Source organism: Macrotis lagotis, chromosome X (assembly GCF_037893015.1).
Source record: "Macrotis lagotis isolate mMagLag1 chromosome X, bilby.v1.9.chrom.fasta, whole genome shotgun sequence".
In the NCBI taxonomy this organism is placed as follows: domain Eukaryota; kingdom Metazoa; phylum Chordata; class Mammalia; order Peramelemorphia; family Peramelidae; genus Macrotis; species Macrotis lagotis.
The window spans coordinates 696154646-696171883 of NC_133666.1; the positions used below are offsets into that span (position 1 = coordinate 696154646).

A 17238-nucleotide genomic window follows, 5' to 3' on the forward strand; every position below is an offset into this window, starting at 1 on the left:
TTTTATTAGTATGGCATTGAAAGAGTGAATTAATGTAGCTATAATTATAATTTTTATTGTATTGACTTACCCTACTTACAAGCAATTAATATTCTGACTTTATTTGTGAAAAGTATTTTGTAATTGAATTCATATATTTCCTGGGTTTATCTTGGCAAGTAGTATTCCAAGTATATTATGTTATATACAGCAAGTATTTTAGGTTTTTAGGGGTTTTTTGTTTTTTTTTAATTTATTTTTATTAAAGATATTATTTGAGTTTTACAATTTTCCCCCAATCTTGCTTCCCTCCCCCCCCCCCCCCATAGCACTCTAGTCTTTACTTTGTTTCCATGTTGTACCTTGATCCAAACTGGGTGTGATGAGAGAGAAATCATGTCCTTAAAGAGAAGAGAATTCTCAGGTAACAAGATCAGACAATAAGATAATCTGTTTTTTTTCTAAATTAAAGGGAATAGTCCTTGCACTTTGTTCAAACTCCACAGCTCCTTATCTGGATACAGCTGGCACTCTCCTTTGCAGACAGCCCAAAATCGTTTCCGATTGTTGCACTGATGGAATGAGCGAGTCCTTCAAGGTTGATCATCACCCCCATGTTGCTGTTAGGGTGTACAGTGTTTTTCTGGTTCTGCTCATCTCACTCAGCATCAGTTCATGCAAATCCCTCCAGGTTTCCCTGAAATCCCGTCCCTCCTGGTTTCTAATAGAACAGTAGTGTTCCATGACATACATATACCACAGTTTGCTAAGCCTTCCCCAATTGAAGGACATTTACTGGATTTCCAATTCTTTGCCACCACAAACAGGGCTGCTATAAATATTTTTGTACAAGTAATGTTTTTACCCTTTTTCCTCATCTCTTCAGGGTATAGACCTAGTAGTGGTATTGCTGGGTCAAAGGGTATGCACATTTTTGTTGCCCTTTGGGCATAGTTCCAAATAGCTCTCCATAAGGGTTGGATGAGTTCACAGTTCTGCCAACAGTGTAATAGTGTCCCAGATTTCCCACATCCCTTCCAACAATGATCATTATCCTTCCTGGTCATACTAGCCAATCTGAGAGGTGTGAGGTGGTACCTCAGAGAAGCTTTAATTTGCATTTCTCTAATAATAAATGACTTAGAGCATTTTTTCATATGGCTATGGATTGTTTTGATCTCCTCATCTGTAAATTGCCTTTGCATATCCTTTGACCATTTGTCAATTGGGGAATGGCTTTTTGTTTTAAAAATATGACTCAGTTCTCTGTATATTTTAGAAATGAGTCCTTTGTCAGAATCATTAGTTGTAAAGATTGTTTCCCAATTTACTACATTTCTTTTGATCTTGATTACATTGGTTTTATCTGTGCAAAAGCTTTTTAATTTAATGTCATCGAAATCATCTAATTGGTTTTTGGTGATGTTCTCCAACTCTTCCTTAGTCATAAACTGTTCCCCTTTCCATAGACCTGACAGGTAGACTAGTCCTTGATCTTCTAATTTGCTTATAGTATTGTTTTTTATGTCTAAGTCCTGTAACCATTTGGATCTTATCTTGGTAAAGGGTGTGAGGTGTTGGTCTAATCTAAGTTTCTTCCATACTAACTTCCAATTATCCCAGCAGTTTTTATCAAAGAGGGAGTTTTTATCCCAATGGCCAGACTCTTTGGGTTTATCAAACAGCAGATTACTATATTCCTCTCCTGCTTTTACACCTAGTCTATTTCACTGGTCCACCACTCTATTTCTTAGCCAATACCAAACAGTTTTGGTGACTGATGCTTTATAATATAATTTTAGATCGGGCAGTGCTAAGCCACCTTCGTTTGCACTTTTTTTCATTAAGCTCCTGGCAATTCTTGACTTTTTATTTCTCCATATGGTTATGTGTTATGGCATTGTCCATAATAGATCTCCCGGGGTTATCCTAACTCTCTGAATTGCTGGGAGGAGCTGCTTTCATCAGTGTTATTAATGTGTGCAATGTTCTCCTGGTTCTGTTCCCTTCATTCAGCAGAAGTTCCTCTTTCTATGCCTCTAAAGTCTGACCATTCATGATTTCTTATAGACTAATGGTACTCTATAAGATTCATATACCATAACATATTCAGCCATTCTCCAATTGATAGACATCCCCTCAATTTCTATTTCTTTGCCACTACAAAAAGAGCTGTCATGAATATATTTGAATATGTGAAACTTTTCCCAATGTTTTTAATAATTTCTTTTGAATATAGGCCTAGTATTGGTATTGCCGGGTCAAAGGGTATGACCAGTTTTATTGTTCTTTGGGCATAGTTCCATTTTTCTCTACAGAATGGTTGGATTAGGTCACAGCTCCACTAACAGCACATTAATGTCTCAGTCTTTTCACAATCTCTCCAATGTAGATCATTTTCCCTCTTCATCATCTTAGCCAATCTGATAGATGTGAGGTGGTGCCTCATAGTCTTAATTTGTGTTTTTCTAATCTCTTTCTAGCTCTTGCAGCTAGAATTTGTTGGTATTATATAGAAATGTTGATAATTTATGTGAGTTTGTTTTCTATCCTGTAACTTTGCTGAAGTTGTTGATTATTTTAACTAGTTTTTAAAACTGATTTTCTAAGATTTTCTAATTTTGCCATCTTACCTGCAAAAAGGTGAGTTTTGTTTCCTTATTGTCTATTCTAATTGCTTCAATTCCTTTTTCTCTTATTATAGCTAGCAATTGAATAATAGTGGTACAATGAATAACCTTGCTTTACTCCAGATTTTATTGGGAAGGCTTCTTTTTTTTAAATTTATTTTTTATTCTCATTTTGTACAAATGTTTTTTTAGATTAATAAAATATTCTTGTTTACAAGTAAACAAAATACCCCTCCCCCCATGAATATAGATAGACTTTCTTGGGCGAAAAAAGTAAAGGGGAAAGAAAAAAATTAAAATTAAAAATAATAATAGTAATAATTGTAGGTATGGCCAGGTGGCGCAATGGATGAGGCACCAGCCTTGGAGCCATGAGCACCCGAGTCCGTATCCAGCTTCGTAAACCCAACAATCACCCAGCCATGTGACATGCAAGCCACCCGATCCCCACTGCCCTGCAAAAACCAAAAAGAAGAAAAAAAAGACCCAAAATAAAATAGTTATAATAGTAGAGGTGACTGGGTGGCAGACAGAGCATTGGCCCTTGAGCCAGGAGCACCTGGGTCCAAATCCGGCCCCAGACAGCCAAAGATCACCCTGCTATGTGGCCCCAGGCAGGCCACCCAGCCCCGCTTGCCCTGCACCCTCCCCCAAATAATAATAACAAAAAATGTGCTTCAGTCTTTGTTCCAACACCAACAACTCTGTCATGGGTGGATCATATTCTTTATGATAAATCCATCACAAAAGTTACTTCCATATTTTTCCAACGTTGCCATTGCTAATCGCAACTCCCTCCTTTCTTATTTCTCCACTACCATGTACTATATTTTCTCTCTCCTTTCATTCTGACTCTGCTGTAGGGTCGCTGAGTGGTGCAGCAGACAGATCCCTGGTCCTGGGGCCAAAAAGCCCTGAGCCCCCATACCACCCCTTAGGCCCAGAATCCACCTGGCCCTATGGTTCTGGGCAGGCCTTCCAATCCCAGCCCCTTGCAAGAAGTAAAAAAGAAAATGTGTTATATCTGACCACTCTCCCCCCATGGTCCATCCTTTCTTCCTTTATTCACATCCCCACCCCTTCCCCCTGCTCCCTCCTCCTTCTTACTCCAGATGTCTATACCCCATTGAGTATATTTGCTGTTTCCTCTCCTAGCCATCTCTGATGAGAGCAAAGGTTCCCTCATTCCCCCTTGCCTCCCCCCTTCCATATCATTGCACTAGCTCATTGTAATAAAAAAAATCTTATTATGTGAAATATCTTGGACTATTCACCTTCTCCTTTTTCTTTCTCCCAGTCTATTTCCCTTTTTTTTCTATTGACTCCATTTTTACACCATATTTTATCTTCGAATTCAGCTTTCTCCTGTGCTTCAACTATAAAAGCTCCCTCTACCTGCTCTATTAACTGAGAAGGTTCATATGAATATTATCAGTATCATTTTTCTATACATGTAGTTCATCATCATTAAGTCCCTCATATTTTCCCCTTCTCCTCCAATCTCCATGCTTCACCTGAGTCCTGTATCTGAAAATCAAACCTTCTGTTCAGCTCTGGCCATTCCAAAAGGAACCTTTGAAATTCCCCTGGTTCATTGAAAGTCCATCTTTTTCCCTGGAAGAGGACATTCAGTCTTGCTGGGTAGTTCATTCTTGGCCACATTCTAAGCTCTTTTGCCTTCCAGTATATTGTATTCCAAGCCCTACGAGCTTCCAATGTAGTTGCTGCTAAGTCCTGTGTGATCCAGACTGCAGCTCCACGATATTTGAACTGTGTCCTTCTGGCTGCTTGTAATATTTTCTCTTTGACTTGGGAGTTCTGGAACTTGGCTATAATATTCCTAGGGTTTGGTTTTTTGGGATCTCTTTCTCTAGGGGATCGGTGGATTCTCTCCATTTCTATTTTGCCCTCTGCTTCTAGAATATCAGGGCAATTTTCCTGTAGTAATTCTTTGAAAATGATGTCAAGGCTCTTTTCCTGATCATGACTTTCAGGTATTCCAATAATTTTTAAATTATCTTTCCTAAGTCTGTTTTCCATATTAGTTGTTTTTTCAATGAGATATTTCACATTTTCTTCTAATTTTTCATTTTTTTTTTTATTTTGGAGTATTGATTTCTGGTAAATTCATCAATCTCTCTGAATTCTATTCTTTGTCTGAAGGATTTGTTCTCCTCAGAGAGTTTTCTTATCTCTTTTTCCATCTGGCCAATTTTGCTTTTTAAAGCATTCTTCTCCTCAATAACTTTTTGAATTGTTTTATCCATTTGACCTAAGCTGGTTTTTAGCATGCTATTTTCTTCAGCATTTTTTTGGATTTCCTTGACTAAGCTGCTGACTTCATTTCCATGTTTTTCCTGCATCTCTCTCCTTTCTTTTCCCAGTTTTTCTTCCAACTCCCTCATTTGATTTTCAAAGTCTTTTTTGAGCTCTGTCATAGCCTGAGCCCAATTTCTGTTTTTCTTGGAGTCTTTAGCTGCAGGAGCTTGTGCTTCCTCATCTTCAGACTGAGTATTTTGATCCTTCTTGGGCTCATAGTCTTCCTCTTATTTCTCTGCTTGCTCATTTTCCCAGCCTGGGCCTGGTTTTGGGGTGCTTCCTGAGCTTTTGGGACACTCGCACAAGGGTCTCAGTGTGTGAGGCTCTGTCCTCCCTCCTGGTGTGTAAATGACCATAAGCGCCCCCCTCTGCCACGGGGCTGAGGTGTGTGGGGGCCCTGCTGTTCTATGGGGGGGGCCTAGACTGCCATCAGGTTCTGAATGTGGTCAGGGCCCCAGAGTCCTGTTCCAGGGGCAGAGGACAGAGCTCTGCAGTCTCTCTTCACTCTCCTCCCTCAGCTCAATGGGCTCATGTCCTGGGGGCTCTTGCTTACAGGCTCCGCCTGCTTCTGTTCCTGGATCAGGGCTGGGGAAAGACCAAGCTGCTTGCTGTGTGCCCTGAGGGCTGAGCTCCACGTGCTCCCTCTGGCAGAGGTCCCCCGCTGTTCCCCCACTTTGTGCCCAGTGCTCCCCGGGGTGCAGCTCAGGAGATTCCCCTGCTGCTGTGAGCCCGGCTCTCAGCGCCCTGGGGCTGCCTCCGGGAGGCTGAAGTTCTTTCACTCTAGCGGGCCACCCCTCCGGCAGGCCGCCCCTCCGACCCCGGGGAGCAGAGCCTTTCTGCTCTTTTCCAGGTTACCTTGAGTAGGAGAACTGCCTCACTGGGTCACTCTGTGGGTTCTGTCTCTTGAAAGTTTAGAGTCCTTAGTTTCACGTTTTATCAGAGAGCGTCTAAGACTTGATCCCTTCTTGTCACCATCTTGGCTCCGCCCCCCGAAGGCTTCTAATTTTTTATTTCCATTACAGATAGTGCTTGCTGCTTTACATTTTAAGGAAATTTTAAGGAATAAATATTGTATTTTGTCAACACTTTTACTTTGTTGAAATAATCATGGTTTTTGTTGTTTGGTCAGTATGCTCTTAGTTTTTTCTAAAATTGTGCCACCCCTGCATTCCTAGGATAAATCCCACCTGGTAATAGTGTATAATCTTTGAAATATATTGCTGTAATCTCCTTGCCAATATTTTATTTAAAATTTTTGTGTCAATATCCATTAGGGAAATTGGTCTGTAGTTTTCTCTCTATTTTTGCTCTTCCTGGTATCAGCATCATATTTGTTTCATAAAAAAGAATTTGATAGGACTCTTGCCTATTTTTTCAGATAGTTTATAGTATTGGAATTAATTGTTCTTTAAGTATGTGGTAGAATTCACTTTGTGAATCCATCAGATCCTGGAGAATTTTCCTTAGGGAGTTCAATTTCTTTTTCTCAGATGGGGTTATTTGAATATTCTATTTCCTCTTCTGTTAATATGATCAATTTATATTTTTGCAAATAGTTACCCATTTTGCTTAGATTGTCAGATTTATTGGCATGTAATTGGGGAACATAACTCCTAATAATTGCTTTAATTTTTTCAACATTTCTTGGTGAATTCACCCTTTTCATTTTTGATATGGAAATTTGATTTTTTTTCTTTTTTCTTGAATCAAATTAATGGTTTATCTATCCCCCCCCCCATAAAACCATTCCTACTGCATTTGTTATTTCATTGGTTTTCTTTCAGTTTTATTAATCTCTCCTTTGATTTTTCAGGATTTTAAATTTGGTATTGAACAAGAGGTTTTTAATTTTTTCTTTTTCTAGTTTTTTAATTACATGCTCTCTTTAATTATTTGTTCTTTATCTTATTAATAAAAGCATTTAGAGATAATAAATTTTCCCCTTAGTATTTCTTTCACTGAGTCCCATAAATTTTGATATGTTCTCTCATTGTCATTCTCTTTAATGAAATTGTTAATTGTTTTTATGATTTGATCTTTAACACATTTCTTCTTTAGGATTAGATTACTTAGTTTCTAATTAATATTTTACAACTCTTTGTTGAATATAATTTTTATTGTTTTGTGCTCTGAAAGGGATGTGTTTAGTATTTGTACTTTTCTATATTCAGTTATGTTATGGACATCTTTAAGGCCTTGACTCTGGGCATTTCTGGAGTAATTTTAGGACCTGGTATCAGTCTGCTCTGTATTACTGAGATGCTACCACTGCTTTTTCTAAATATTGAGTATTGCATTCTTTAAGGATCTCAGACTTCATTCACACCAGGGAGCTAAAATATGAATAGGCCTTAATCATTATGATTTAGGAGTAATCTAATCGTTTTCCCTCCTGGTTTGAATTTTGCAGATTCCTGACCCTGAGTTAGGTCTGGGTAACACAACTGCAGGCACACCCTTTGTTTGGAACTCCAGCAGATAGTTGTCACCATTTCCTGTCAGGTAGCTGAGAGACTGCAGTTTAGTGACAAACAAATCCAAGCTTCTTGGTTCCTGCTCTTTGCTACCCAGCAATAGCTGAATCTGGGATTCTGCTTCAAAGTCAAACTGACTATGCTATAAGCCCATTCCTGACTTGAATCTTTGCCTGTGGTCCGCATCCATGATTTTAGGTTTGAAAAATGCCCCACTATGGTTTCTCCCTGGATTTCCTGATGACCATTTTGTTTGATGCGCTTCCTCTGTCATTGTTGGAGTACTTAGGGGAGAGAGTTATGCTGTGCTACTTCCTTCTAATCTGTCATGGTTTCCAGTCTCCCCTGAAATGCTTTCCCTTTTCACCCATGTTTCTTAAGAGTTCCTGGTTTCTTTCAGAAGTCAGCTCAAAACCCAGCTTCTGCAAAATTCCTTTCTTTCATTTGTCTTGCCTTCCTGTGCCTCCCATCCCACACCTGCTTAGTGCCTTCCATTCTGAAATTAAAATTCATCTATTTTTCACATATATACCTATTTCTGTGTTGTCTTTTTCATTAGAATGTTTGCTTCTTTTCTTTAATAAATTTATATGCAACTGCTGCTTTTTTGTAATCACCTCTTAGATAGTAAATTTTATGCTCTTTATTCTTTTTGAGTCTTTTTCCATGTTTCTTTTTTTGTACAAAATTCTTTTTTGTTTTTTTGACCATCTTGCCATTCTTTTCTTTTATTGTTTAATCTATTTAAGCTTAAAGTTATAATTATTTGGTTTTTGTTTCTTTCCATTTATAACTTTTATATTGATTTTTATACCCTTTCTCTTAAAACAGGACTTTTTCCCTATGTTTAATTAGTTTTGCATATGCTACTTTCAGTCCCACACGTTTGTGAACTCTGATGTCTGGTGGATAGCTAGATGAGATTGAATTTAATGATCTCTTGAGAGTTAGACCTAACATTTTGTGTTTCTATGTGGTTGCCTGTCTCATTTGGAAAAGTCTAATTAATAGAATTTTCATTTTTTGTATTGACCTGAATGTGGCTTCTCTCTGACTTAAAACTTTTTGTTCTAATAATCCCTTGATATCCACAAAAAATAAGTGTTCTCCTTTGTATAGGGAAGTTTCAAAGTATAATAAACAACATTTTAAATGAGCTCAAATGAGCTTGTTTTCAGTTCTAACTTTAGTAGCAGTGTGATACTGCTCTGGTTCATAAATTCCTCAGATCTTCAGTTTCATCATTTGGAAAATGTAATACTTGACCTCATACTGATAAATTTTACAGTGTTTTGAATATCTTGTGAAAACTTACTACAAAAGTACAGTATAGTGTTAGATGTATTCTGTATTTTAATGTTTGACAGTTTTTTTTGTTTTTTTTTTAGGTTTTTGCAAGGCAAATAGGGTTAAGTGGCTTGCCTAAGGCTACACAGCTAGGTCATTATTAAGTGTCTGAGACGGAATTTGAACCCAGGTACTCCTGACTCCAAGGCTGGTGCTTTATCCACTACACCACCTAGCTGCCCCAGTCTTTTTTTTTTTTAATGATAGAGGAGATAGAAAGCACATTTAAGTGTGATCTGGGATGAAATGGGATATTTACATATTTTTATTCAAGGCTAGTGTTTTATCCACTACACCACCTAGCTGCCCCAGTCTTTTTTTTTTTTTTTAGTAATAGAGGTGATAGAAAGCACATTTAAGTGTGATCTGGGATGAAATGGGATATTTACATATTTTTAATCTCTTTCAGGTTGGGAGAGTTGGCTTGAAATCAGCCAGGCAGTTCCAAAGCTGGGCCTATCTATAGAAGAATACCAGCAAAGACTCACAAGTTATGGTCCCCAGGTCTCCTATCTGGAAGAAACCTTAGAAGGTGGGACCAGATTAGAGAGGCAACAAAATAACGAAGAAAAACCTTTTGAATGTAATGATTGTGGGAAGACCTTCCGCCTGAGCACAGCTCTCGCTATGCATCAGAGAGTTCATACTGGAGAGAAACCTTATGAATGTAATGAGTGTGGGAAGGCCTTTAGGCAAAGGGCACATCTTACTCAACATCAGAAAATTCATTCTGGAGAGAAACCTCATGAATGTCAAGAATGTGGGAAGGCATTTCGCCTGAGTGCAGCTCTTGCTATGCATCAGAGAGTTCATACTGGAGAGAAACCTTATGAATGCACAGAATGTGGGAAGTCTTTTAGACAAAGGGCACATCTTACTCAGCACCAGAAAATTCATACAGGAGAGAAACCTCATAAGTGCAAAGAATGTGGGAAGGCCTTTCGTTTGAGCACAGCTCTTACTATGCATCAGAGAGTTCATACTGGAGAGAAACCATATCAATGTAAGGAATGTGGGAAGGCCTTTCCATTCAGCACAGCTCTTATTATGCACCAGAGAGTTCATACTGGAGAGAAACCATATCATTGTAATGAATGTGGGAAGGATTTCCGCATGAGTACAGCTCTTACTATGCATTTGAGAATTCATACTGGAGAGAAACCATATGAGTGTGATGAATGTGGGAAAGCCTTTTCCAGGAGCACAGACCTTACTCATCATCGAAGAGTTCATACAGGAGAGAAACCTTACCAGTGTGATGAATGTGGAAAGTCCTTCAGGTGGTGGACGCATCTTACTCGGCATCAGAGACTTCATACTGGAGAAAAGCCTTATCAATGTGAAGAATGTGGAAAGGCTTTCAGCCGCAGGACACACCTTACTCGGCATCAGAAAGTTCATAGTGGGTAGAAATCTCAAGAATGTAAGGCTTTCTGCCAGAGTACACAGCTGCATTAGTTTATTCTGGGGAGAAACCTTATATGGGAAACCATTAATAGAACCACATACCTCAGTCAATGACAAAATTCATATTGGAAACATGGATTTTTCATATGTGAAGATCTACTCTAGCACAGCTTTCAATATCAGAGAATTTATACTGGAGAGGTGCCTTACTTAGGTAATGAATTTGGGAAGGCCTTCGACTAGACCTCATCTCTTACTCTACATTAAAGATCATATTGAAGAGAAATTTTATCCTTTTAATGAATCTGTAGACTTTCTGTCAGAATTTAATTCTTACTATGCATCAGAGTTCATACTCAAGAAATCGTTTCCTGAATGTGGGAATGCTTTCTGTTAAAATAAGACATTTATTTGACCTCAGATGATTCATCCTGGATGGAGACTTTATGCAGGAAGGATCTGCTAGAACACTGCTCTTTATTTAATATTCATTTAATAATAGATGTGATGATCAGAAAAACCTCAGTGGCTTTCTAAAGAAAAGGTCATGAGAGATTAAATATATTTTTTCACAGGTTTACTACAAAAGTCATCCTTTCAAATAATTCAGGCTATAGTTTATTGAGATATCAAGTAAGTGTTTGACAAGAGTCTCTTATGTTTTTGTGCAAAAACTGGAGAAGTCTGGACTGGATATTGGTGCTGTTAGATGGTTTCAGAATTAGTTGGATGACTAGACCCCAAAGGTAGTTATTTTTAGGTCTTTTGCAGTTCGAAGGGAATGCTATGGTGTATTCCAGAGATTTTTCCTTGACTTTTGTGTTTAACATTTCATCACTGATGTGATTGAAGCATAAGATGGTATGCTTATTAAATTTGCAGGTGATATGAAACTTAGGAATGATAGTTAATACAGAATGTGAACAGGGTCAAATCTAAAAAGTACTTCACAGGCTAGAATGAAAAACCAAATATCTTCCCTTAAAAAAAATTTCTGCAGCTATTTAACTTCACTGAGGGGGCCCCCTTTACTCTGGACTCAGGTATTCCATCTGTATAGGATTCAGTCTTGGAAGAGCTTGCCTTCTAATGAGAGGAGTCCATACTCCCTTTTCTCATGTTCTAAAGTCCCACCTCTAGCACCCTTGGGACAAATTACTTAAAAGTAATGATTTATGCTTATTAAAAAAGTAATAGTTCCAATTTACTTTGCCCTCAAACCTCATGGAGTAGTATGTTCAGTTCTGGGTATCAGTTTAAGAAGGACATCTATAAAGTAGAAAGTTCTGGAGGAGGGTAATCAGGTTGGTGAAAGTCTTTGTGTCCATGTCTTGGGAGGATCAGTTGAAGGAATTGGGTATGTTTAACTTGGAGAAGACTGAGGGGACAGACATCATTGCTGTCTTAAAATATCTAAAGGGCATATTGTGTGCTGGAGGGAGTAGACTTATTCTGAAGGGTCCCAGAGGCCAGAATATTGGGCTATCAGTGCAAATTGCAAAGAAGTCAATGTAAGCTTTATTTCAGGAAGATTCCTGACAAGTAGAGATTGCTTGAGAGGTGGCACTTTTCCCCTCCTGGAATCTTGAATGGATCGTGAAGCATAGCAGCTACTTGTGATGGAATTTCTTAAAATATTCAAAAAATTATATGAAAGAAACATTCTGAACAATGAATGTAGAGTCAGAGCACAGCTTGACTCAGAGAATTCATACAGAAATCAGAATATGATGAATATGGAAAGACTTTCGGGAAGGTGACAAAACATTCAAGAGAAAAACCCTTGTGTCTGAAATAATGCATGGGAAAGATTTCCTTAGTAAAGCTAATTAAATATCAAAAATGTAGAGAGAAACTTCATGAATGTAGGAATGCTTTTCAATGGAATACTCATCCTGTGACAATTCATTCTGGAGTCAAATTCATTAAGTGCAATAGTATCTCCTATGAGATGAAAGGATTTTTTTTTTTATGTTAGTGCTGGAGAGCCCTTAGAAAGATGGTGAACATCAGAAGAATTTTACTTTAGCAAGATTTAATGGAAATGTTTAGATTTTAAACTAAAATGTAACCTAAAAATAAATCCATAGTTTCCAATAGTGGTTATTCCAAACCTTTTCATGTTCAAGTTCATAAGGAGTTGTCTCAACTAATTTCTCTGGTCGTATTAGAGGACTCCGTGTTCTCCACGGAAAATTGTGGCCATCTCCTAAGCGCTTATTCTCCCTCATTTCACTCTTAAACTACTCAAAGTCATCCTTCACTTGTTTTAGTTACACAGGGAGAAGTTATGAGATTTCAAATTTGGTGCTAGGGAAAAAACCTCAGGAGATCCTTTTGCACAACCCTCTCATTTTACAAATGAAACTGGTTTAGAGAAGTGTGAAACTTGCCCATGGTCATATAGTAAATGGCTGAGATGCTCCAGCCCCATAATCTCGTGACTCAAGAGCCTTTCCATGGCAGCATAATCTTGGCTAAGATTACTATTTTGGTCTTTGATTCTATTCCTTCCACTCCAGAACTTACTCCAGCAGTAATTTCCCCTCATATATCTTCAGTCTTGCTCCTCTGGCTCCTTAACCAGCTATTTAGAGACATATTCCCAGCTCAGCTTTTCTTGGTAATGAGGTTAAGTCCTGATAACTAATGGTTACTTGAATGGGAAGAAGCAGTAAAGTTCCTATGCCACCTGTCTGCCAGTACAGAGGTATTCAGGGGAAGAGGGAGGAAATTATTTCCATTGCCAAATGGAAAACTTCACTTTTATGGTGTCCCTAAGAAATTATGTAGAATGTCTTGGAGGGGATAATTTAATGAACTATGACACCCCCCCCCCCCCATTTCCTAACTGGACCATGAGTTGTCAAGCTGAGTTACAGCTTTGGGAGAGCAGGTACCTCAAAGCATATTCTATAGTTTGACAAAGAGCTTCTAGAGTTTTTCAAAAATAGGAGTTTATAAGTTTATTCCTCTCTTAGCTTTGTTGACTTGTGAATAGGGTAGGTGCCACTAGACACATCCCTATTTTCCAACTTATACCCATTCTCTGTATTGAGTAGAGAAAGAGAAGTATTTAGTTTTTCCTTTCTCTTTATTCCTTTCTCTTGTTTTTGAGTCAATCAGAATCTTGACCTTGTCATAACCATTAAGTGTTTATTATATGCCAGGCTCATGTTCACATTTGTTGTTTTTTAGAAGGGAATGAGTAAATATCTCTCTAGATCAATAGATTGGATTTTGTGGGGTTCAGTCTTGCTGGTGTGATAAGAACTTAGCCTAATGTTCTGAAGAGTCCCTAAGAGTGTGGGGTGTAGTAGTTAACAGCTGATGGAAAAGGCTTTCCAGTATTTAAAGAAAAACCAGTTACTTCTTATGACTCTTCACCCTTTCTGCTCATGACTAGTTTCTGCTCAGGTCTATTCACCATCCTGTCTCCTTTTCTACCCATTATCTCCAAAATTATCTGTTGTATGTCCTCATATTATTCCTTGGAGTCTAGTTTCTGTCGCAGCCATTCTGCTATAACTGCTTTAGTGATCTAGCCACTCAATAGAATAGCATTTTCCCTTTTTTTCCTTACCTCTGTGAAGGATTTAACAATTGACTGATTTGATCTCAAAGACACTGCTTCCTTCCACATCGTTAACATCTGTCTCCTTGGTTTTTTTCCTGACTGTTTAATCAGACAGTTGGTACAGCGGATAGAGTGGTGGGCCTGAACTAAAGAAGTCCAGAAGTTAAAATTAGCGTGTGATCCTGGGCAAATCATTTGGCCTCTCTTGGCTTCAAGTTAACTCATCTGTAAAATGAGGATAACAGCACCTACCTCTTTGGGTTGTGAGGGTCAACTGAGATAATATTTGTGAAACACTTTGTAAACTTTAAAGTGCTATATAAATATTAGCTGCTATTGTTATTTTTATTTAGGCTAGTCATCTTGTCCTCTTTTATACTCACTCATTAGAATCTCCATTTATAGTAACTAAAGTGTTACTGCAACAGTTATAGCCATACTTGCATAAGATATCAAGTAATTTTTGATGCGTTGATTAATTTTTCTATTGTATTTTCCTGGATCTGGGAAAAAGGGGGGGGGGGGCTGGGACAAGCAGCCCAATGATCTTTCTAGTTATAACAGTGAGCTTGCTGCCTTCAGTCATACATATATATGCATTTGTATATACAAATATGTATATACATCTATGTTAAATATATGCATTTCTAGTTTATTGGTGCCTTTTTTATACTATTTTCTCATAGACCTTCCATTATATCAAACCTTCCCTTATAACAAGTAGAAGTTAAAGCTGTTTCTTGATGGTATAGTCAGTATTCTGAACAAATAGCCCCCACTTCTCTCCAATGAGAAGGAAAGTGTTTTGTTATCTTTTCTCCAGGCCAAAGAGTTATCATTTTTCAGCTTAATTTTTTTAGGATTTGGCCCTATTATTCCTCAGATGTATTTTATCTCAGGGAATACAGCAGATGACCCAATGGGAGTCTTAGAACTTATGCCTCAGAGCAGACTCCTTGGACATCAGCAGGTGGGTGCCAATTCATTAGGAGACCAAAAGGCCCATGACTTAAAAAAGCCATAAGGGTACGAACTGAGAGAAAGAATTGCTGATCGGGACAACAGAATTGATTCCATAAAACCTGGACTGGACCTATGCTTACTTATGCATAGATATGGTAATGATTGGAATAAACCAAGGTCCTACATCCTGGATCTTTGATGTTTTGGAGAGGGTGAGGAAGGAATCATGCCTATGAATGTTGTGGGGATGGAAGGAGGGTCATGTGCTTTATTAAATATGAAGTCTTTATTTTTAGAAGGAAGGGAATTTTATATACATTTTACTGTTAGAAGCTTATTTCCCAGAGCTACTAGTTAGAGCTAAAGGACTAATAAGAAAAAAAAATTATATATTTATATACATATATAAAAACAAACTTTGGTTTCCTTCCCTAATAAATGCATTAACAAAATTCTAAAAAGAATTGCAAAGTATTAATGGCCATATGAAAGGATATTCCAAATCAATAAAAAGAAAGCTTCACATCAAAGATTTCACTTCATACCCCAAATTTGACAAAAATGATAAGACAGGAACAATTGGTGTGGGAGGGGTTGAGGAAGGGGATAGTAATGTATTTGTTGTTGGATCTGAATTGATAGAACCAGTCTGTAAAACAGTGTGGAATTGTGCTATTGGCTTGTTAGGTCAAGAAGGCCCTGCCTATATCAAAAGAGTAGTAGCTTTTGTGGTAGCTAAAAACTAAAATGACTGGTCTTTGGGGAATGATAGAATTGCAATATGTAAATGGGATGGAATATTTCTCTGCTGTTAGAATTGAATATGATGAATACAGTGAAACATTGCAAAGTTTTAAGTGATTTGATGCAAAATGAAATTAACAGAGCCAGAAAAGCAACTTCTACGATGACTACAGTGTAAATGATAGGAACCCAAAAGGAATATTGCAAAGTTGGGACAAGCTTGGCCCCAAAGAGGAAGCCTGAGAAGATGCCTCCCCGACCCCTTTTGCAGAGGTGGGGGTTTATCATGTGGATTATTTTATATCATATATTTTTTGATGTGTTAATTAGTTTTGCTGGGAAATTTTCCTATTTTTTTAAAAAAGAAATTCATTGTTATAAGGGATGGCCCTGGGAGGGATAAGGGGAAATCTTGGCAATACAAAAACTATATCAATAAAATTATTTAAAATAAAAGAATGTGTTGAATGAATGCTTAAAATAAAATCCTGATACTTGAGTCCATGACTTGAGGAGGAATTAAAAATTTTTTAAATTCTTTTTTTCTTTAAAAAAAGTTTAAATTTAAATACAAAATAAGAAAAAAATTGTCATGTATGCAGCACAACATGGGAGGATTCAGTTTTCAAGAAAGCCTAGATAATATATAATATATATGTATACATTGTGTCCAAAATGCCATCTTTTCTTTACTTCCTTATACTTTTTCTTCTGCTCTGTGCTGTGTGCTTTTGTCTTTCTCTATTCTTCCAGGAAAGTTAAAATTAAGCATGGATATATATAATGTGTATATGTATATATTTATATACACATTCAAATATACACATATGTATGTCTGTGTATCTACATACACCTATCACTTTTAAGCAGATAACGTATCTGCCACTTTTGAGGGCTAACAGTATGTAAGATCTCTTAATTATTATACAGTGGTCCAACCATTTATGTCTTATCAAATCTTGATCTTTTAATCCTTGTTCTTTCTCACATCTGAATAGCTACTATATAATATCCTTGGCATCAATCTGTCTATTCTGTTAGCAACTTCATTATTAATACTAAATTTGGGAGAACCTAAAATGCCAGCCAAAGGAGTTTGAAAATTCCTCTAGCCAATAGTGAACCACTGGAGATTGGTGAAAAATAGAACAATGATTTGATCTATGCATTGGACTTGGTTCCAGGTCAACATCACCAACTCCTTTTGAGATATTTGATGTCTTTGCTAATAAACTAGAATTATCTGTATGATTCAGTCAACCACCTTAAGTTCTTTTACTCATCCACTTTTTATCTCACCTTCCCTCAAATCCCATTGCAATCTCATTCTTGCCACTGCCAGTCTAGAACCCTCTTTATCCAATTCAACCAAGATTCATTAGCTACCTGCTCTGTGTCCCAGGAATGCATGTATGAGAAGTAATTGGTGTCTGCTTTCAAGAAGTTTGTATTCTTGTGCAAAGCCAATAATTTTGCGAAGGGAGAAAGTACTGAACTTTGGTAAAGGGAAGCGAAGGGATGTTCAGTAAAATCTTTTGTGTATTGGTACCAAAGCTGTTTGGGATGGAAAGGAAGATAGGAATTCTGTGAGGTGGTGGTGAAAACTATGCATTTTAGAAGTGGGGAAAACTTTCTGAATAGAAGCTGGAATTTTGAGGTCAGGTGAAGACCAATTTGGATGGAAAAATGGAATAGGTGAAGGAAGTTAATATGAAGTAAGTCTAAAAATGTTTTCCTGATTTCTCCTTCTTTGCCCACCTCCTCCTTATCAATCCTCTCAAATTACCTAGTGATTTCT

General features: G+C 37.6%; 1 protein-coding gene across 1 annotated transcript in view; it reads left to right on the plus strand.

The window, feature by feature from the left end:
- Positions 1 to 16076, plus strand: part of ZNF74 (zinc finger protein 74) — a 34876-nt gene extending 18800 nt beyond the window's left edge. The window contains exon 6 of the mRNA XM_074206552.1: positions 9159 to 16076. Within this exon, the coding sequence (XP_074062653.1) occupies positions 9159 to 10159 (1001 nt within the window). The 3' untranslated portion in view covers positions 10160 to 16076. The remainder of the gene's footprint in view (positions 1 to 9158) is intronic.
- Positions 16077 to 17238: the final 1162 nt, after the last annotated feature.